This window comes from Neomonachus schauinslandi, chromosome 16 (assembly GCF_002201575.2).
Source record: "Neomonachus schauinslandi chromosome 16, ASM220157v2, whole genome shotgun sequence".
Classification (NCBI taxonomy): Eukaryota; Metazoa; Chordata; class Mammalia; order Carnivora; family Phocidae; genus Neomonachus; species Neomonachus schauinslandi.
Window position 1 is genome coordinate 10,141,316 of NC_058418.1, and position 16,730 is coordinate 10,158,045.

At 57.2% G+C, this 16,730-nt stretch overlaps 3 protein-coding genes across 7 annotated transcripts in view; all 3 read right to left on the minus strand.

The window, feature by feature from the left end:
• Positions 1–6,187: 6,187 nt before the first annotated feature.
• On the minus strand, positions 6,188–9,312 carry APOC1 (apolipoprotein C1). Of its 3 annotated transcripts, none has more exons than XM_021681325.1 (4): positions 9,113–9,312; positions 8,294–8,373; positions 7,647–7,794; positions 6,188–6,386 (listed from the first exon to the last, which is right to left on the minus strand). In XM_021681325.1, the coding sequence occupies exons 1-4, from the start codon at positions 9,310–9,312 to the stop codon at positions 6,326–6,328; spliced, it is 489 nt and encodes a 162-aa protein (XP_021537000.1). In that variant the 3' UTR covers positions 6,188–6,325. The 3 variants fall into 3 exon arrangements, with proteins under 3 accessions (XP_021537000.1, XP_021537001.1, XP_044778079.1); XM_021681326.2 differs by lacking the exon at positions 9,113–9,312 and adding an exon at positions 8,495–8,513; XM_044922144.1 differs by lacking the exon at positions 9,113–9,312 and having other exon boundaries at positions 8,294–8,375.
• A 1,974-nt stretch (positions 9,313–11,286) lies between these two features.
• On the minus strand, positions 11,287–14,121 carry APOE (apolipoprotein E). Of its 2 annotated transcripts, XM_021681324.2 has the most exons (4): positions 14,028–14,121; positions 13,198–13,248; positions 12,478–12,718; positions 11,287–12,141 (listed from the first exon to the last, which is right to left on the minus strand). In XM_021681324.2, the coding sequence occupies exons 2-4, from the start codon at positions 13,238–13,240 to the stop codon at positions 11,433–11,435; spliced, it is 993 nt and encodes a 330-aa protein (XP_021536999.1). In that variant the 5' UTR covers positions 13,241–13,248; positions 14,028–14,121; the 3' UTR covers positions 11,287–11,432. The 2 variants fall into 2 exon arrangements, with proteins under 2 accessions (XP_021536999.1, XP_044778206.1); XM_044922271.1 differs by having other exon boundaries at positions 13,198–14,043.
• Positions 14,122–15,870: 1,749 nt separating this feature from the next.
• The window catches only part of TOMM40 (translocase of outer mitochondrial membrane 40), a 10,993-nt gene continuing 10,133 nt past the window's right edge, over positions 15,871–16,730 (minus strand). For both annotated transcript variants that reach the window (XM_021681322.2, XM_021681323.2), the window contains exon 10: positions 15,871–16,525. In XM_021681322.2, the coding sequence (XP_021536997.1) occupies positions 16,386–16,525 (140 nt within the window). In that variant the 3' untranslated portion in view covers positions 15,871–16,385. The remainder of the gene's footprint in view (positions 16,526–16,730) is intronic.

The window sequence follows — 16,730 nt, forward strand, 5'->3', positions numbered from 1 at the left end:
AACAATAATATGCAAAATGAAACCTCCGGGGGAAAAAAAAATGAAACCTCCAAGAGCTTCTGTTTGGAAAGGTGAGAAAGTTCCAGAAATGGATGGTGGTGATGGGGGCACAACATTGGGAATGTACCTAATGTCATTGAAGCGTACCCCTAAAACAGTTGATGTCGTACGTTTTATGTTCTGTATTTGACCATGAGAGAAAAGAAAAAGAAAAGCCCACCGTGCATCGTGGGCAGCCACGAGGTGGGTGGGGTTCAGAGCCTGGCTCCACCATCTGCCCTGCTGTGTGACCTGGTGCAAGGTGCTTAACCTCTCTGGGCCTGTTTCGTCAGCTGCCCTGGAGAGTAGGGGAGACTGTTCACGTAAATTGCTATAAGCAGCACCAGATACACTGCAGGGGTGCTCAGTCAAGGTCAGAGGCTGTTTATTAAGCTTGTGTTTTCTTTCTTTCTTTTTTTTTTTTTAAGATTTTATTTATTTATTTGAGAGAGAGCAAGTGAGAGAGAGAGAGAAAATGAGCAGGGGGGAGGGAGAGGGAGAAGCAGACTCCCCACTGAGCATGGAGCCCAACGAGGGGCTCGATCCCAGGACCTTGAGATCATGACCCGAACCAAAGGCAGACGCTTAACCGACTGAGCTACCCAGGCACCCCAAACTTGTGTTTTCTGAGCACACACTCTGCACTAGGCACCACGGCAGGTGGTGGTTTGGCGCCTTAACTCACTGAATTAACACAACAGCGCTATGGCGTGGACATCTTCATCATTCCCATTTTACAGATGAGAACATGGAGGCTTGGGGGCCAATGGCTCCTCAACCACCAAGTGGTGAATTTGAACCTGGCTCCCTCACACCTAGCCAAGCCAGGACAACCCCTGGGTCTTAGAGGCCAAGAGGGAGGTTGGAGCAGGGTGGGCCTGGGGGAGGTCTCTGACCCCTGCCCCTGGCTCCAAGGTCAGTGTGGGCTGTTTGCTGTTTGCTGCTTGCAATGTTTGCCCATCTTGGGGACAGGAACAGGCTGAAGGTCGTTCAGGGTGGACCTCAGAGTCAGTTGAATAACAACTGGGAGTGGGGTGTTGGGGCAGAGAGAGAGGTCACAAGAGGGGAGTGGGGTGGGAGGGGTGGGCTCTGAGACCCCAGTGTGTGTGTCTGGGGGCAGAGAGCATCTCTGAGCCCGCAGCTCTGTGTTGGAGAGACCACCAGACACCAAAATCACTCTCCCCCAGTCCAGACCCCATCCCCTCACTCCTGAATCCCAGAACCCACCTCCCTTCTGGCACTCCTGGGCCCTCACCTCCCTCCTCTGTGTCCCTGGGTTATGGCAGGAATGTCTGGGGCCCAAGAAAGGTTGAAATGTCCCCTCCTTTATCTCTTCTTTCTGCTTTCTGTCTTGAGAGTCCTGCTTTCCTTCATTGTTAAGACACAGAGATATTGGGGCGCCTGGGTGGCTTAGTCAGTTAAGCCCGTCTGACTCTTGATCTCAGTGTTGTGAGTTCAAACCCGCCCAGCGTGGAGCCTACTTAAAACAAAACAAAAAAACGGAGATATTCACATGACGTAAAAATCACCCTTTTAAAGTGTGCAATCCAATGGTTTTTTTTATATATAACATATTTGCAAAGTTGTGCAACCATCACCACCGTCTAATTTCAGAACATTTCTATCACCCTGTAAAGAAATCCCCATACCCGTTAGCCCATCAGGATCACTCTCTGCCTTCTCCCCCCAGCCCAGCAGGGCCACCACTGATCGCCTTTCTGTTTCTATGGATTTCCCTCTTTTGGACTTCATGTAACTGGAATCGTACCCCGCATGGCCTCTTGCGGCTGGCTTCTTCGCTGAGCATCGTGTTTTCGGTGGTTCGTTCATGCTGTGGGGTATGTCAGTGTTTCCTTCTTTTTATGGCAGAATAATATTCACATATACATACACTGTGTGATGTTCATCAGTTGTTGGGCATTTGGATGGTTTCCACTTTTTGGCTGTCATGAACAATACTGCCACGAACATGTATGTACACATTTTTTTAAAAAGATTTTAGGGGCGCCTGGGTGGCTCAGTCGTTGTGTGTCTGCCTTCGGCTCAGGTCATGATCCCGGGGTCCTGGGATTGAGCCCTGCATCAGGCTCCCTGCTCCGCGGGAAGCCTGCTTCTCCCTCTCCCTCTCTCACTTCCCCTGATCGTGTTTCCTCTCTTCCTGTGTCTCTCTCTGTCAAATAAATAAATAAAATCTTTTAAAAAATTAAAAAAGGGGCGCCTGGGTGGCCCAGATGGTTAAGCGTCTGCCTTTGGCTCAGGTCATGATCCCAGGGTCCTGGGATCAAGCCCCACATCAGGCTCCTGGCTCAGCAGGGAGCCTGCTTCTCCCTCTCCCTCTGCCTCTCCCCCTCCTCATGCTCTCTCTCTCTCTCTGTATCTCTGTGTCTCAAATGAATAAATAAAATCTTAAAATAAATAAATAAATAAAGATTTATTTATTTCAAAGAGAGAGTGAGCAAGCACAAGCAGGGGTAGCAGCAGAGGGAGAGGGAGAAGCAGGCTTCCTGCTGAGCAGGGAGCCTGTTATGGGACTCGATCCCAGGACCCTGAGATCATGACCGGAGCCCAAGGCAGATGCCTAACTGACTAAGCCACCCAGGTGCCCCTGCGTGCACATTTTTATGTGAACCTGTGAGCCGTTCTTTTGGGTAAACACCCTAGTAATGGAGTTGCTGGATCACATGGTCGCTCTGTTGAACTCTTGGAGGAAGTGCTAAACTGTTTTTTTCCAAAGGGGCTCCATTCATTCGTTGTTATATCCAGTTTTTCATTCACATCAAGTTTGTGAATGAACATTCGTGGGCACAAAAATTGTGTTGCTTGTCACACTCTCCCCCAGTTCTTTTTGACAACTTCTGAATCGTCTTTTGGGTTTCGGGTGCCGTGTCCCCTCCTCCAGGGAGCCCTCCCTGACCAGCTACGCTGAGCCAGGTGCCCACGGGGAGTCCCCCATCCCTGCCCTGCCTGCTGTGTGGAGTGTGTGCCATGGGTGGGGCTGTCCGAATGTGCCACCTTGGTTCTCTGAGTGTGAATGTTTCTACATGCACGTATGGGGCTCTCCGCGTGTTTTTGTTCTTGGTTGTGATCAGGGCTATTTGCTCTCTGAGGTCCTGAAGGTATGTTGTAAACCTGAGGAGAACAAACGCATTGGCTCTAAATATAAAGTATAAAAAGAAAATCTTAAAATGAGAATGAATGAGTTCACAAGTGGGTAATGAATGGGAGTCATGGGTCTGCATGTAAGCTGGCCCATGGAAATGTTCACTCACACTCCAGAAGTATCGCCTGAGCTCTCACTGTGTGCCAGGCACTGTTCTGGGCACTTGGCGGCCCTGCAGGAGACAAGACAGTCTCCACGAACTTGACATCTCAGCAGCGGGAGACACAGACAGTAAACAAGTAAGCAAATAGACATACAATATATTAGAGGGTAGCACCTACTGGGAAAAAAGGCAGATATGAAGATGGGAGAGTGATGGGAGAGCCATGTGGGGGGAGTGCAACAGAGACCCCAAGGAGGTGACAAGAGAGCCAGGTGGCTATCTGGACATCTGGTGGGAGAGCATTCCAGGCAGGGGGAGAGCAAATGCAAAGGCCCTGGGGTAGGAGCCTGCCCAGTGTGTTGGAGGAGCCTGAGGAGTTGCACGTGAGGGAGGGGGAAAGGCCACAGGGGTGACTGGGCCAGGTAGTGCGGAGCTGGTGGACTCTGATACCATCTTCGGGTTTTCCTCTGAGGCTGGAGGGAGAGTTCTGAGCCGAGGAAGGGTGTGTGTGATGTGACTGGTGTTCTAACAGGATCCCTCTGGCTGCCGATTGGGAAGGAAGCATAAGGAGCTTAGAGGGCTGATTTGCGGGGGACGGGGCACTGAGTACAGAGACATATTTATTTATTTCCCACCATTGTTCTCCACCCTCATTTCCTTGAGCACCCCTCAGATGAGCTTGGAGTTGTCCTCAGAAAGAAAGAGCTCAAACCCACAAGGTTCTTCCCCATGCGTGTGTTCTAAGTTTACATCAATGGCACCACCCTGTGCGTCTTCTCCTGTTTCTTTTTCTTTCTTTTTGAAAGATTTTATTTATCTATTTGTCAGAGGGAGAGAGAGCACAAGCATGGGGAGCGGCAGGCAGAGGGAGAAGCAGACCCTCCACCGAGCAGGGAGCCCAATGCGGGGCTCGATCTCAGGACCCTGGGATCACGACCTGAGCCGAAGGCAGACGCTTAACCGACTGAGCCACCCAGGCACCCAAGGCGGGGGTTTTTATTTTTTTTTTTTTTTTTTTAAAGATTTTTTTTTTTTTCTTTGGGACAAGGGGGGAAAAGGGGGGGGGGGGGCGGGGGGGGGGGGGGGGGAGGAAGAGGGAGAGGGAGAAGCAGGCTCCCCGCTGAGCCAGGAGCCCGACGTGGGGCTCGATCCCAGGACCCTGGGATCACGACCTGAGCCGAAGGCAGACACTTAACTGACTGAGCCACCCAGGCGCCCCGTAAGCCTCTCTTCAAAAGTGGAGGGCGCACCCCATGAACTGCTTGCCATCCGTCTTCTCTGTTCCTGCCCTCTCCAACCTGAGAGCTGTCCAGGGGAGTCAGGAAAATGCTTGAAAACTAAACTGGCTCCAAAATCCTGGAAATATGGCCAAGTAAAGATGAGTAACTGACTAAATCGGCACAGAACATACCCTTTTGCCAACTAGCCAACTGCAGTGTGACTGCTTGTATGAATTTTCTCTGATGAGGGATGTGGGGGCATTTTAATATGCTGGGGATGATGCAGGTGAGGCCCAGGGCCAGGTAGGGGTGTGTGTGTGTGTGTGTGTGTGTGTGTGTGTGTGTGTAGTTGCAGCCGAATGTATGGCTGGTGACTCAGGAACAAGGAAAGTGGAGTAAGGATGTGGCCCCTGGAACAACCCCCACCCACCCCCCAGCGTACATTCAAATCCCAGCTCTACCCATTTTGGGCTGTGCGACATCACATAAGTGACTTGAGACTTCTGTGCCTCCGTTTCTTCCTCTGCCAAATAGGGGCAGTGACAGCACCTACCTCAGAGGAGTTTTGTGAAAATGTAATGTTTAGGGGCGTCTGGGTGGCTCAGTCGGTTAACCATCTGTCTTCGGCTCGGGTCATGATCTCTGGGTCCTGCGGTCGAGGCCCCACATCGGGCTCTCCGTTCAGCGGGGAGTCTGTTTCTCCCTCTCACTCTCCCTCTGTGTTCTCTCTCTCTCTCTCAAATAAATAAATAAAATCTTTGTTTAAAAAAGTGTAATGTTGGGGCGCCTGGGTGGCTCAGTTGGTTAAGCGACTGCCTTCGGCTCAGGTCATGATCCTGGAGTCCCTGGATCGAGTCCCGCATCGGGCTCCCTGCTCGGCAGGGAGTCTGCTTCGTCCTCTGACCCTATCCCCTCTCATGTGTTCTCTCTCTCTCATTCTCTCTCTCTCAAATAAATAAATAAAATCTTTAAAAAAAAAAGTGTAATGTTTAGGTGTTTTTTCTGATTGAGAATAATCATTCCACCAAGTAGTACTGAGCTCCTGCACTGCGCGCCCAGTCCTGCGCCGGACTGTGCCTCGGGACAGTGGGGATGACAGCCCCGGCCCTGTCCTCCTGGGGCTCACAGTCCAGTAGGAGAGACAGACCCATCACTAGGCAGTGATGACCCAGCCTGGGGGCGAGGGAGGGCTTCCTGGAGGAGGGGACATCAAAGCTTCCTTGGAGGGTGGAGGATTGTGTAGATAGATCTCGTTGAGGGCTCCAGCCCAGGTCCTACCCTTGCTCCCTTCCACGTCCTTCTTTATTATCCATTTTAAGTATAATAAACAGCTGCTGTGTACATGGTGATGAACCAACCAGGTCCCTCATCTTGGGCAGCCTGGCCAGGGAAGAATATAGCAGAACAGTAGCCTCAGGCTGGGGGTCCAATCCAGCTCTCCCCTTCCTGACGAGTGACTTCACCTCTCTGGGCTTCAATGCCCTCACAGAATTAACAGCGCCCCGCTCCCAAGGTTCTTGTGAGGATTTTTTTGAGACCATGAAGTTTAAAGCCCTCGGCACAGGTCAAGTAGACAATGCTCAATACATTTGACTCCTTGCCTCTCTCCCCAACCCACCCTGCCCCACCCTGAGCCCCTACCTCACAGCAAAGAAGCACTAAGAATTCTCTACAGGATTTTTATTGGAGGGTGGGGGTGGATATGGCATCATGAAGTCCTTGGTACAGGAGCCAGGGCATGGGAAATTTCGGAGCTCCTTCCAGGGCGCACAGCCCAGAGGAGTGGGGCGGCTCTTCTGGTGTTCAGGAGAAGGCAGTTTTGAGCTGCTCCTTCACTTTGTTGAAAGTCTCAGAAAACCAGTTCCTGCAGGGAGAGATGGGGGAGTCACTGTGTTTGTCTCCCCTCAGGGGGCCCAGGTCCTGCCCTCTACCTGCCTCCCCCTTCCCCCCAGGAAACAGATACCCCCCCCCCCCCCCCCCCGGGAATTAGCTTACCCAGCCCTGGGCTGGGTTACCCAGAGGGACCAGAGCTCTTTGAAGTCAGAATGCTCCAGCCCGGCCCAACTTTGAAGGCTTGCTATCTCAAGCTAGTAAGCCTGCCCTGGCCTAGCTGTCTCCTACTTATCCAAGGGCACTCTTCAGCCTCCTTGTCTTTGCCTAGGCTGTCCCTCTGGCCTGGATTATGTACATATCTTCCTGGCTCAGGGCTTTCGCACTCACCCTCCACAGGGAACATTCTTCCATGTTTCTAGGCCTGGTTGGATTTTCCTAATCACTCAGATCTCAAATTTTTTTTTTTTTTTTTTTTTTAGCAAGACAACCAGGCCTCATGGGGGCTCGAACTCACAACCCCGAGATCAAGACCTGAGGGGAGATCAAGAGTCTGAAGCTTAACTTACTGAGCCACCCAGGCACCCCGAAGCAGTAACACTTTAAATGGAGATATGAAAAGGGGTGCCTGGCTAGCTCAGTCAGTAGAGTACACGACTCTTGATCTTGGGGTCGTGAGTTCAAGCCCCACACTGGTTGTTTACACCCACCCTGTTTGTTGTCTTCTTAGTGCTTAGCCCTGTCTAGGCTAATCTCCCGGACATTCACTGGTTTACAATCTGCTCCCTGCGGGCTGGGACTTTATCTTCATCACTATTATTCCCCACATTGGAACAGCCCGGACACGTAGCCGATGCCCAATAAATATTTGTTCATGAATGAATGATTTTCTAAGTGGCCAAATGAAGTTGATGTTGGTTAAAGAGCATATCGAGCATTTACAATGTGCCAGGCACTATGCAAATCCCCTAGTTTGCTTCTCCTCAGAACTATCCCTTTTACAGGCGAGGAAAAAGGCTGGTCCAGATCTACCCCCGAGATCACACAAAGAGTAGTGAGTCTTCACTGGCCTGTGGACCCAGGCCTGACTGACTCCCAAGCTTGGTCTTTCACCACTACGCAGGACCATTTCTACAGCGTGGCCTAGATGGAAGTCAGGAACCTGTCCCCCACATCTAAGCACCCTGTGATCCAGCTGTGACCACAGGGAAGCTGTCCGCCTCTCCAGGCCTCAGTTTCCCCAATCTGTTAGTGATGCACCCCAGCCCTCCCAAGCCCTGGGAAGGTTCCTAACCGGGTCTTCGCAGGAATGTCGCTCTGCTTGATGCTGTCAATGGCTGCCCGGGCCTTGTCCTCCAGGGTGTTACCAAACTCCTTCAGTTTATCCGGGATGCGCCCCAAAGTGCTGGAGATTTCTGGGGCCGCCTGGGTGGGGGCTGGGCCTGCCCAGAAGATGGGCAGCGGTACAAAAATTTCAGTATTGGGAGCCCTTAGGATGAGATTCCAGGGGTGGGAAAGGAGATCCTTGAAAGTGATTCTTGGAGGTCACGGTGTTAGACTCGGAGGCGGGGTGCGGGGAGAGGGTACTAAAGCGACCAGATGGAGCTCAAGCTGCTGGGAATTAGCTTACTCTCAGCACTGCTTCACCCCTCCCCTTTCCAGGCTGCAAAAGCAGGACAGCCAATCCTGGAGGGGCGAGTCAATACATCATCGGTTGCTAGGGCTTCCCACGGCAGATTAGCCACCCGCGGGACCGCCCCCTTAGAGAGCCCTCACCCACTTTGCGGGATTGGGGGTGGGGTGATCGGTGAGAGATAGGAAAACCAGGGCACAGAAGGGGCCCCAGTGCTCTCAAGGGTCCTCCAAGCTCGGACCCCAGACCCGTGGCCAGCTTCAAGCTTCCGAGTCTCAAACTCCCAGATTCTCCTATCCGACTTTTACCTTCCCAAACCATCGCCAGAACCACCACCAAAACTGGGAGCGACAGGAAGAGCCTCATGGCTGGGGGCCGGAGGGGCACTCTGGAAGCAGAAGCAGGGGTGGGAGTGATCAGTGACACCCCTCCTCCCTACCTGGAGTTCCTTCCAAACCCCCTTTCTAGTGCTCTTGGAGGGGCATCCCTCCCCGGCATTGAGCACCAACCTGGATCAGTCGCCGGACAGCACGGTGGGAGGTCCTGGCCCGGCCCAGGCCTTTATCGGGCTGGGGAGGGGGCGGGGCAAATTAATCCCTCCCCTTAAGCCTCAGGCAGATGGCCTTCGCCCTGTGCCCACCCACCTTTTCCTCTTCCCCGCCTGGCTGGTGCGTGGGTCAGGTGGGCCTAGGCACATCCCTTAGGCCTAAAGCCTCTTGCTGTTCAGCACCTGCACCTCCAAATCTCCCTGACTTGGTGGATCTCAGCGTGCCATAGTCCCTTCCCCACACGGGGGCACTGCCTTTAGTCTCTCGCCGTGGCCATCTTCTCTAGGGGGTCTCTCCTGCTGAACACCCTTCTCCCGGCCTGGGGAGTGTGTGTGGGGGGGTGTCTCTCAGTCACTTAGTCACTCTGTAACTCAATTCACTGCAACTCCTCAGGCCTCCTCTTCCACCCCCTCTTCCCTTCTTAGCAAGCCTCTTCAGCACAAGCAAGCAACTCTTCCTCCAAGACTCTAGGGTCACCCCATCTGCCCCCACATTCCCAGTCCCTTGCCACCTCCAGTCTCACTTTCAGACCAGCCCTCAAGCCCCCCCCACCTCCCTGCATCTGGGAGCATCCCAGACCTCCATGGTTGTGCTCTGGGGTCTTTATTCCACAGCCCCCCGATCTCTCTTTGGGGAAGAGGTCCTTTCAGCCTGTCTGAACTGCAAAAGCTCAGCTGCAAAGATCCCAGTGTGTGTGCCTCCATCCATTCCACCAGGCCCCTCTTTGCCCTCTGCTTTCCCACTCTGGAAGCTTCTGGGCCCCCTGGTAAACACTCCATCTGTCCTTACCCCTTTGGGCCCTTCCTGGCACTAGGCGGCCCCCCCTCCCGCCGCCTCTCCTCCCACCACATCCGTCCCTCAGGGCTGGAGTCCAATGGTTCCCCTCTTCTTCTGGCTGCCTTTGACCGCCAGTGATCCCTGGCAGCTGTAGGGAGGGCGGCCCTGGCCTCAGACTTGAGGTTGGCTGGCCTTGGGCCCCTACAACCACGTGTCAGCCTGGGGGTGGTGGGGGGGACGGTTGTGAAAGGGACGCACAGACATGACCCTGGCAGGATTGCGACAACCTCTTGGCCAGCTCAGTGCATCTAGTCCCTGTCAGCCCCCCAGCTGCCTTCCCAGACATCTGCTTCCCCTGCGAGCCTAGCATTCCCCAGACATCCACCCAAAGTTCTGCTCTCCTTCCTTCCTCACCCCACCGGAATAGAATAACAACTTTGCTTTTCCAGTCTCCTCCTTATTCCAGCTACAGGGTTTCCATTTACAGATGGGGAAACTGAGGCACAGCCAAGCACAACCAATGGCTCAGCCGGGGGCTAAGGCGCTGGGGGGAGGGGGGGGTGTCAGTTCTTTGTCCCTCCACTTTCCGGACTCCAGGCTGTCTCTCTGAATCTCTGCGGGCTTGTCATCCTCCGCCCCACAGCACCCCCTCGGTTCCCCCAAACTCCTTCTGCAGCTCTTGTGCCATCTCTAGACCTGACTGCTATCTTCATCCAGGAGAATTCAAGATTCAGCTCTTCAAGGGGGAGATGTGGCTGAGGCCAGCCCCGGCTATTGACATCTGTGGCTCAGAGGGCTTGGCCCCAGCTCCGGGGCACACAGTGAATCACTAGCACGCTTGGCTGGGACTAGGCCCCCTGCCTCTGAGCCCACTGACCCTTCTCCTCCTCACCCAGCCTGGGGTGAGTCATCTGGGGGTGGGGAGGGGTGCCTGCCTCCGCAAGGGCACTCAGGGCAGCCAGCCCCGTAGGAACCACACGGGAGAGCGCAGGCTGGGCCTGGGAGTTACAGGTTCAAGCCCTGGCCTGTCCCCTGGGCTGGGAACCCTGCTCCCCTCCTCTGAGAACTGAGGGGGTGGGAGAGAATGCCAGGGGGCAGCTCCAGGCTCCAGTCCTCACTGCTCCCGAGTGTCAACCAACTGGCTCCCAGCCGTGGACCCCAGGCCTCGGGGGGGGGGGGGGGGGGGGGGGGGGGGCAGCTGCCTTCTCTCCAGCCAGGATCCAGCACCCAGTAGGCTTGTTGGGCTAGACAAGAGGTCAGCAGCCCAGCTGGAGGACACAGGGAAGGAGGATGAGGGCAGGGGGTCGGGAAGCACGGCTCCGATGAAGACATCTGTTAACCCAGAGGGAACGCCAAAGGCAGAGAGGGCGCAAGGGACGACCAAACAGGTGGAGAGGACAAACCCAGCTGGGGCAAGAAGGGAAACGAGAAACAGGCGAAGCCGCGGAGGTGGGGCAAGAAACTGGAGGAGAAAGAGATAAAAGAGGTGGGGGAAAACAGGAAGCTAGAAACTGAAGCCTTTCTGCCAAGAGCAGGCCAGGAGGCAGAATCAGATAAGGCAGGAGAGCAACAATAAGGGATTCATCCTAACGGCAGGGGTGTCGGGGCTTCAGAGTCCTAACTCCACCGAGCAGGTATCCCGCCGCTGAGCAAGCCCAGGCTCCGAGAGGCTGCTTCCCACCCTCACCCCCGACCCCCGACCCCAGTAATCAGGGGTGACCACAGGATTTACCCCAGGGGTGGATCTGATCCAAAACCAGAAGGGACAGGAGGGTAGAGGAGAGTGAGCACTGCTGAGCGGAGACAGAGCAAAAAGGGAGACTCTGAAAGGGACAGAAGGAAGCGAACACTGAGATCAGAAAAGACAAAGAGACGCACAAGCAGAGGGGACAGGACAGAGCTGTGTGGCCAGTGTGGGGAAGGAGAGAGAAACCGAGGCACGAGCCGGGAGAAATCACACACGGAGGCCCAGTGGCTGCTGTGGAGCTTGGTGAATCTTTATTAAGCTAGGGCCCTCCAGGAGGCCGGTTGGGGCCGGGACAGCGCCTCCTGGAGGCTGGGGTGGGGGGAGGCAGGGGGCACGGGCAGGGGCGGGGCCCACCAGGCGGCGCGCGCGGGGTACTCATTTGGTCTCCAGGGGTGGGGTGGTGGGGCTGGTGCCCACGGCCACCTGCACCTTCTCCACCAGCCCGGCCCACTGGCGCTGCATGTCTTCCACCAGGGGCTCGAACCAGCTCTTGAGGCGGGCCTGGAAGGCCTCGACCTGCTGGCGCATCTGGTTGGCCTGCTCCTCCATCTTGGCCTGCACCTCCTCCATCTGCTCGCGCACCTCGTCCAGGTGGCTGCGCGCGCGGCTGCCCACCTCCTCCAGCCGCCCGCGCAGCTGCTGGCCCAGGGCGTCGACGCGCTCGCGCAGCGGCTGCGTGGCCAGGTTGGCGTGGCGCGTGCGCGCCTGCTCCAGCAGCGGCCAGAGGCGCTCGCGGATGGAGCTGACGCTGCGCTCGGCGCCCTCGCGCACCCCGGCCCGGTACACGGCCAGGCGCTTCTGCAGGTCCTCGGCGTCCCGCAGCACCCGCTTGCGCAGCTTGCGCATGTGCGAGGCGAAGCGCGCCCGCAGCTCCTCGGTGCTCTGGCCCAGCATGGCCTGCACCTCGCCGCGGTACTGCGTCAGGCGGGTGCGCACGTCCTCCATGTCCGAGCGCAGCCGGGCCTGCGCCGCCTGCAGCTCCTTGGCCACGCGGGCCTGCGTCTCCGAGGCCATGGGGCCCAGCTGCTCCTCCAGCTCCGCCCTGTAGGCCTTGATCTCCTTCATGGTCTCCTCCATCAGCGTCCTGGGGGCCGAGAGAGGGCGGGAGCGTGTGTGCGCGCCGCACGCCGGGAGAGAGAAGCGGGGCGAAAAACCCTGGGGGTGGGGGCAAGGTGGGGACAGGGACGGGCAGAAGCAGAGATGAAAGGGAAGGGTGCGAGGGACTGAACTAGCCTGATGGACGGGCGGCGGCCGGAGGCAGGAAGAGCGGAGAAAGAGAGCGGTCCAGCAAGCCAGGAGCTCGCCATGGCAAGAGGAAGCAAGACATGACCAGAGATGCCGAAGAGTTGGTGACAGGGCCACCGGCAGAGGTCGGGGATCCAGAAGGCACTGCCCGCCGGGGAGTGGCAGGGGCACTCACGTCAGTTCCTGGGTGACCTGGTTGCTGAGCATGTCCTCCTGCACCTGGTCAGACAGCGTCTGCACCCAGCGCAGGTAATCCCAGAAGCGGGCCAGCGCCAGCTCCCAGGGCTGGCCAGCCTGCCACCCGGCCTCGGCCTCCACCTCCTGCTCCAGCTCCCGCTTGGGCTCCAGCTCGGGCTCCAGCTCGGGCTCCGGCTTCCCCTGGAGCGGCGACTCCGGCTCCACATCGGCCCAGCATCCTGCACAGAGCAAGTTCACGGCAGTCACCCCACCAGGCACACAGTACCTGGTACGCAGCAGGTGCTCCGTAAATGCTCTTGCCCTTCTTTAGAGCACTGGCGGGTGTGTGTGTGTGTGTGTGTGTGTGTGTGTCTGACAGGCATATACTGAGTGTCTGTGTCTGCTCCATGCAGGGCCACGCTGTGGTGGTGAACAGAACTAGTCACAGCGGACACTAATCTAGTGCTGTCTGCCTGCCTGACAACTATGCATTAGGAACTGTTCCAACTCTCGTTTTAAGGATGGGGAAACTGAGGCCCAGAGAGACTAAAACAGTCGCTCAGAGCCCGTGGATGTGAGGCCTCACACCTGGGCACCCCCCTCAAGGGGGAGACAGACCAGCAGAAGGAGGGACCCAGGGATGAAAGGGGGGCAGGGGAGGCCAGGTGAGGACGGGAGGGGAAGGGACAGGGAACCTGAGCAAGCCCCGCCCACATACCTGCCAGGAGCGCGACCACCAGCGCAGCCCACAGAACCTTCATCTTGCGACCTGCGATCGGTCAGGTTGAGTGAGAAATGTCAATCAGCCCCCAGTGGGGACTCCTCCCACCCACAGCCCCGCCCCACCCGTTCCGGGCCTTCCAAGTCTTGCCCGCGCCCCATCACCTGCATCAGCCGAATCCAATCACAAACATTTCACCGAGCGGTGCCTCCATTGTTTATCTAACTCCTTCATTGTCTCCTCCTATCTCCCCATCACCGGGTCGACCGGCCTCCGCCGCCCAAATTCCATCCCCCTCTTCGAGGGTTCAAATTCCACTTCCCCTGCCCCGAGTTCCATGCGAGCCCCAACTGTGGCTTATAAATTCCAACCTCACATTCCGCGTTCTCCCTTCACGTTCTAAGCCCCAGCTTCACATCTAAACGTCATCTTCCACCTATTAGCTAACTTAATTCTCATTTAAAAGCCCTCCCCGAAAGAGGAGCGCTCTAGCGACCTGGCCGCCACCCCTGCGCTTCCAAACTAATGGAGATCCGAGGGGGCACCCAGGAGGTGTTCAATAAATAACAGTGACCATTCGTGGGCTCTTGATAGGGGCTCATCTGGTTCTCCCGACAGGTCCGGCTGCTCCCCCCATCCCACCTTCCTTCCAGCCAAGACGGGATGCCCCTGCGGCCCACTCCTCCCCTAGGTCCGACCCCGGCTTCCGTCCTCATCCCCAGCTCCTGCTTCTGTCCTGACCCTGGCGTATGACAGTCACCTCGCCCCAGCCCGTCCCTCACAGAAGCGCGGAGCTGGTCTTTTGTGCCCTCAACTCTGTTTCTCACCGGCTCCTGGGGAACCTCCTCCTCGGTCTCCGCTTGGGCTGAGTAGGACTCAGGGATCCCAGACTCGTCCAATTATAATGTTCCCCCTGCCCCGCCCACTCCTGCCGGGCCGCGGCGAGCTGGGCCAGCCCCCAGTCACGAGGTGGGCTGTCCCCTTCCCCTTCACACAGCAGGCGGGGGGAAGGAGGTGGGGGTTGGAGGCCCTGTGATGCCCCCCCCCGGCCCCCACGAAGGGAGGTGACATTTTTACCCAGTAACTCAGGCACCTTCCTCTGTTCTGGGGGGCTAGGCACGCCAGGGGAAGGAGCTGCCGCTGCTCCCCAGCGCCCATTCCCCGCCTTTCTCTTTTCCTGTGGATGAATGAATAAAGTTTGGGGAGGGGACTGGGGGCCGGAATCCTGGGTCAGAGGAGAAGAGAGGGCTGGAGGCTTGGATTCCTGGGTTCTGAGGGGAGGTGGCTGGGGGCCCAGACTCCTGAGACTTAGGGAGAAGGGCACTGGAGGCCAAGACAGAGACTGGGTGGGAGAGGTGCGGACTGTGTAAACCTGGGTTTTAGTCCTCGCTCCCTCTTTGGCTGTGACCTTGGGCACGGGCGGGCAGCTCTCTGAGTCCCCCTCCCTGTTTGCAGATGAAGATCCAGCCCTTCTCCCTAACAGGGACATTGTTTAAGTCCCAGCCTTCACGGGGCTTGAAGCAGTCCTGGGCCCGGTTAAGACTGCGGACTCAGGAACGAAAGGGTCTGCGTCTAAATGGGGGCTCTGCCAGCTCCATGACCTTGGACAAATGATCTAGCCTATCTGAACACGTTTACTTCTTGGTCCACAGGACCAGGAAAACGGTCGCACTTACACCACCGTTCGGTGATGCAAGCTGCTGTCGTGTACCAAGTCCTGAGCGCCGTTCCTGGCACGACCTGCTCGGATTGGCCCCAGCGAGCACCAGCACCTTCCCAGCAGCCGGCTCGCGAGTCCCCGCTGTCCCACAGAGAAGCCCAGGTTCCGCTGAGGTGGGGGAGGCCACACGGGAAAGGAGGGCTGGGCCTCCTGCCAGGAAGGCGACCCCAGGGCTAGCCAGGTCCAGGCCTCTTGGCTTTGGCGTCCGAAGGCGCCGGTAAGGAAGGAGTGGGGTGGCTTCTCCAGGTAATGAGGGGTCCTCTCTGCTCAACGGCCTCCCTCCCCAAACTGTGTGTGTTCCCGCCAGACAAGGTTTCAGTTCCTGTCTGGAGAGATCAGGGGTGTTGGGAGGGTACTGGAACCCCAGGTGGGCAAAACCCACACCTCGACCTCCTCCCCGCCTATGTGAGCCAAGGAGCCGTCTGTGGCCAGACCAGAGTCAGCCTCCAGCCCCTCCCCTGAGGCCCAGAAGTCCAGAAGCCCTTTGCCCGCTCAGGCAGAGTTGACTCTCAAGTCTTTCCAGGTGCTGGAATCCCTGCGAGCCTGCTGAAGGCTCTGGCCTTCCTGTCACGAAGTCCTAAGACGTCCCCTGCCCCTTTCGGAACCTGAAGTCCCAGCTTGTGCCCCAATCCCTGCACAGACACATCACCCCTGCTGCTGCAGTCAGCAGGGGGAATCTTCTGGCAGCCTCTCAGGCCGGGTCAGGCCAAGCTGGGGTGTGACCGAAAGACCCAGCCCTGCTGGTGAGGGAGCGCCTGTGATGTCCCAGCAGAAGTCACACAAGTCGCAGGGAGGATGTGTGATCTCAGGCCAGGCCGGACTCCCGGGCAGTAGGTCAGCCTTCCCGGCTCCGCCCTGCAGCGCCCCCTGCTGGCCCCCGTGAGGTCCGTCTGGATGCACTGGGCAAAAGGGGCGACACACGGACCAAGAGACACCACCCAGTTCACTTTTGTTCACGTATATTTTTTGTTGGTTTTTTTTTTTTTTTCTGTAAAATGTCCTGGTTCTTCCATAACTTATAAACATGATTTATACTGAGGGATGGGTGGGAAAGTGGGCGGGGGCAGACTGGGAATGGGGAAGCTCCTCTTCTTCCTGCCCCCTCGGGGCCGGGCCCAGGGCCCTTTGGGGGCACTCGGATACCCCAACACCTCCCTGAGGTTGTCTGGCCGCCTCTGCCCCTGGTGCTCAGAATCTGGCGTGCCCCTCGATTCTGGAATCCCTCCCGGGACTCCAGGCCCACTAGCACCCTGCCCCTAGTGCTCTGAATCCCGAAGCGCCCGTGGTTCCAGAATCCCCCCCCTCAGCTGCTCGGGTGATGGGTCCCCTCCTTTCCACTGCCCCCCTGACCCCCAAGGAGGGAGGGAAGGGAGGGGGAGAAGGGCTCAGGTCTCCCCTCCGTGGCAGGGGGAGGGGGAGGGGGGATCTGGAGGAGGAAGGGTGGAAGGCGGGGGCCAGGAGGGGCTCAGCCAATGGTGAGGCCAAAGCCGCACTGGAACTTGTTCTTTCGGTGATTCAGGAAGGCCCCAAGGGCCAATGTCAGGGGCAGAGGTGGGAGCTTCTTCTCCAGTGTGGCGCCCACGATCCAGTTGCTGTCCACGGAGCCTGCAGGGAAACAGCTGTGTCGCGAGCCAACTTCCGACCCTGTCCCCGTGGAGTCACACTCCAGGCCACCTCAGATAGCCACCAGCCAGACTGCCGGCTTCTAGACCTCTGACCACACCTGGAAACCTTTCCTGAACCCCAAGTTCTCCAGTCCTCGGAGCAACTGGCTTAGTTGTCCTCTCCCTCCCCCACCCCTGCTTGATGA

What these genes read in the sequence shown, in the direction of transcription:
- APOC1 (XM_021681325.1), bottom strand. Translation starts at nt 9,312, where the DNA reads ATGGAGTGTTTACCAGGGGGCCCAGAAGCTTCCAGAGTGGGAAAGCAG. An exon ending in CCCAGAGCACAACCATGGAG is followed by an intron (nt 8,374 to 9,112) that starts GTCTGGGATGCT and finishes TTCTGCTTCCAG; the next exon opens with AGTGCCCCTCCGGCCCCCAG. An exon ending in TCTGGCGATGGTTTGGGAAG is followed by an intron (nt 7,795 to 8,293) that starts GTAAAAGTCGGA and finishes TCTTCTGGGCAG; the next exon opens with GCCCAGCCCCCACCCAGGCG.
- APOE (XM_021681324.2), bottom strand. Translation starts at nt 13,240, where the DNA reads ATGAAGGTTCTGTGGGCTGCGCTGGTGGTCGCGCTCCTGGCAG. An exon ending in GGTGGTCGCGCTCCTGGCAG is followed by an intron (nt 12,719 to 13,197) that starts GTATGTGGGCGG and finishes TGCTCTGTGCAG; the next exon opens with GATGCTGGGCCGATGTGGAG. An exon ending in CAGGTCACCCAGGAACTGAC is followed by an intron (nt 12,142 to 12,477) that starts GTGAGTGCCCCT and finishes CTCGGCCCCCAG; the next exon opens with GACGCTGATGGAGGAGACCA.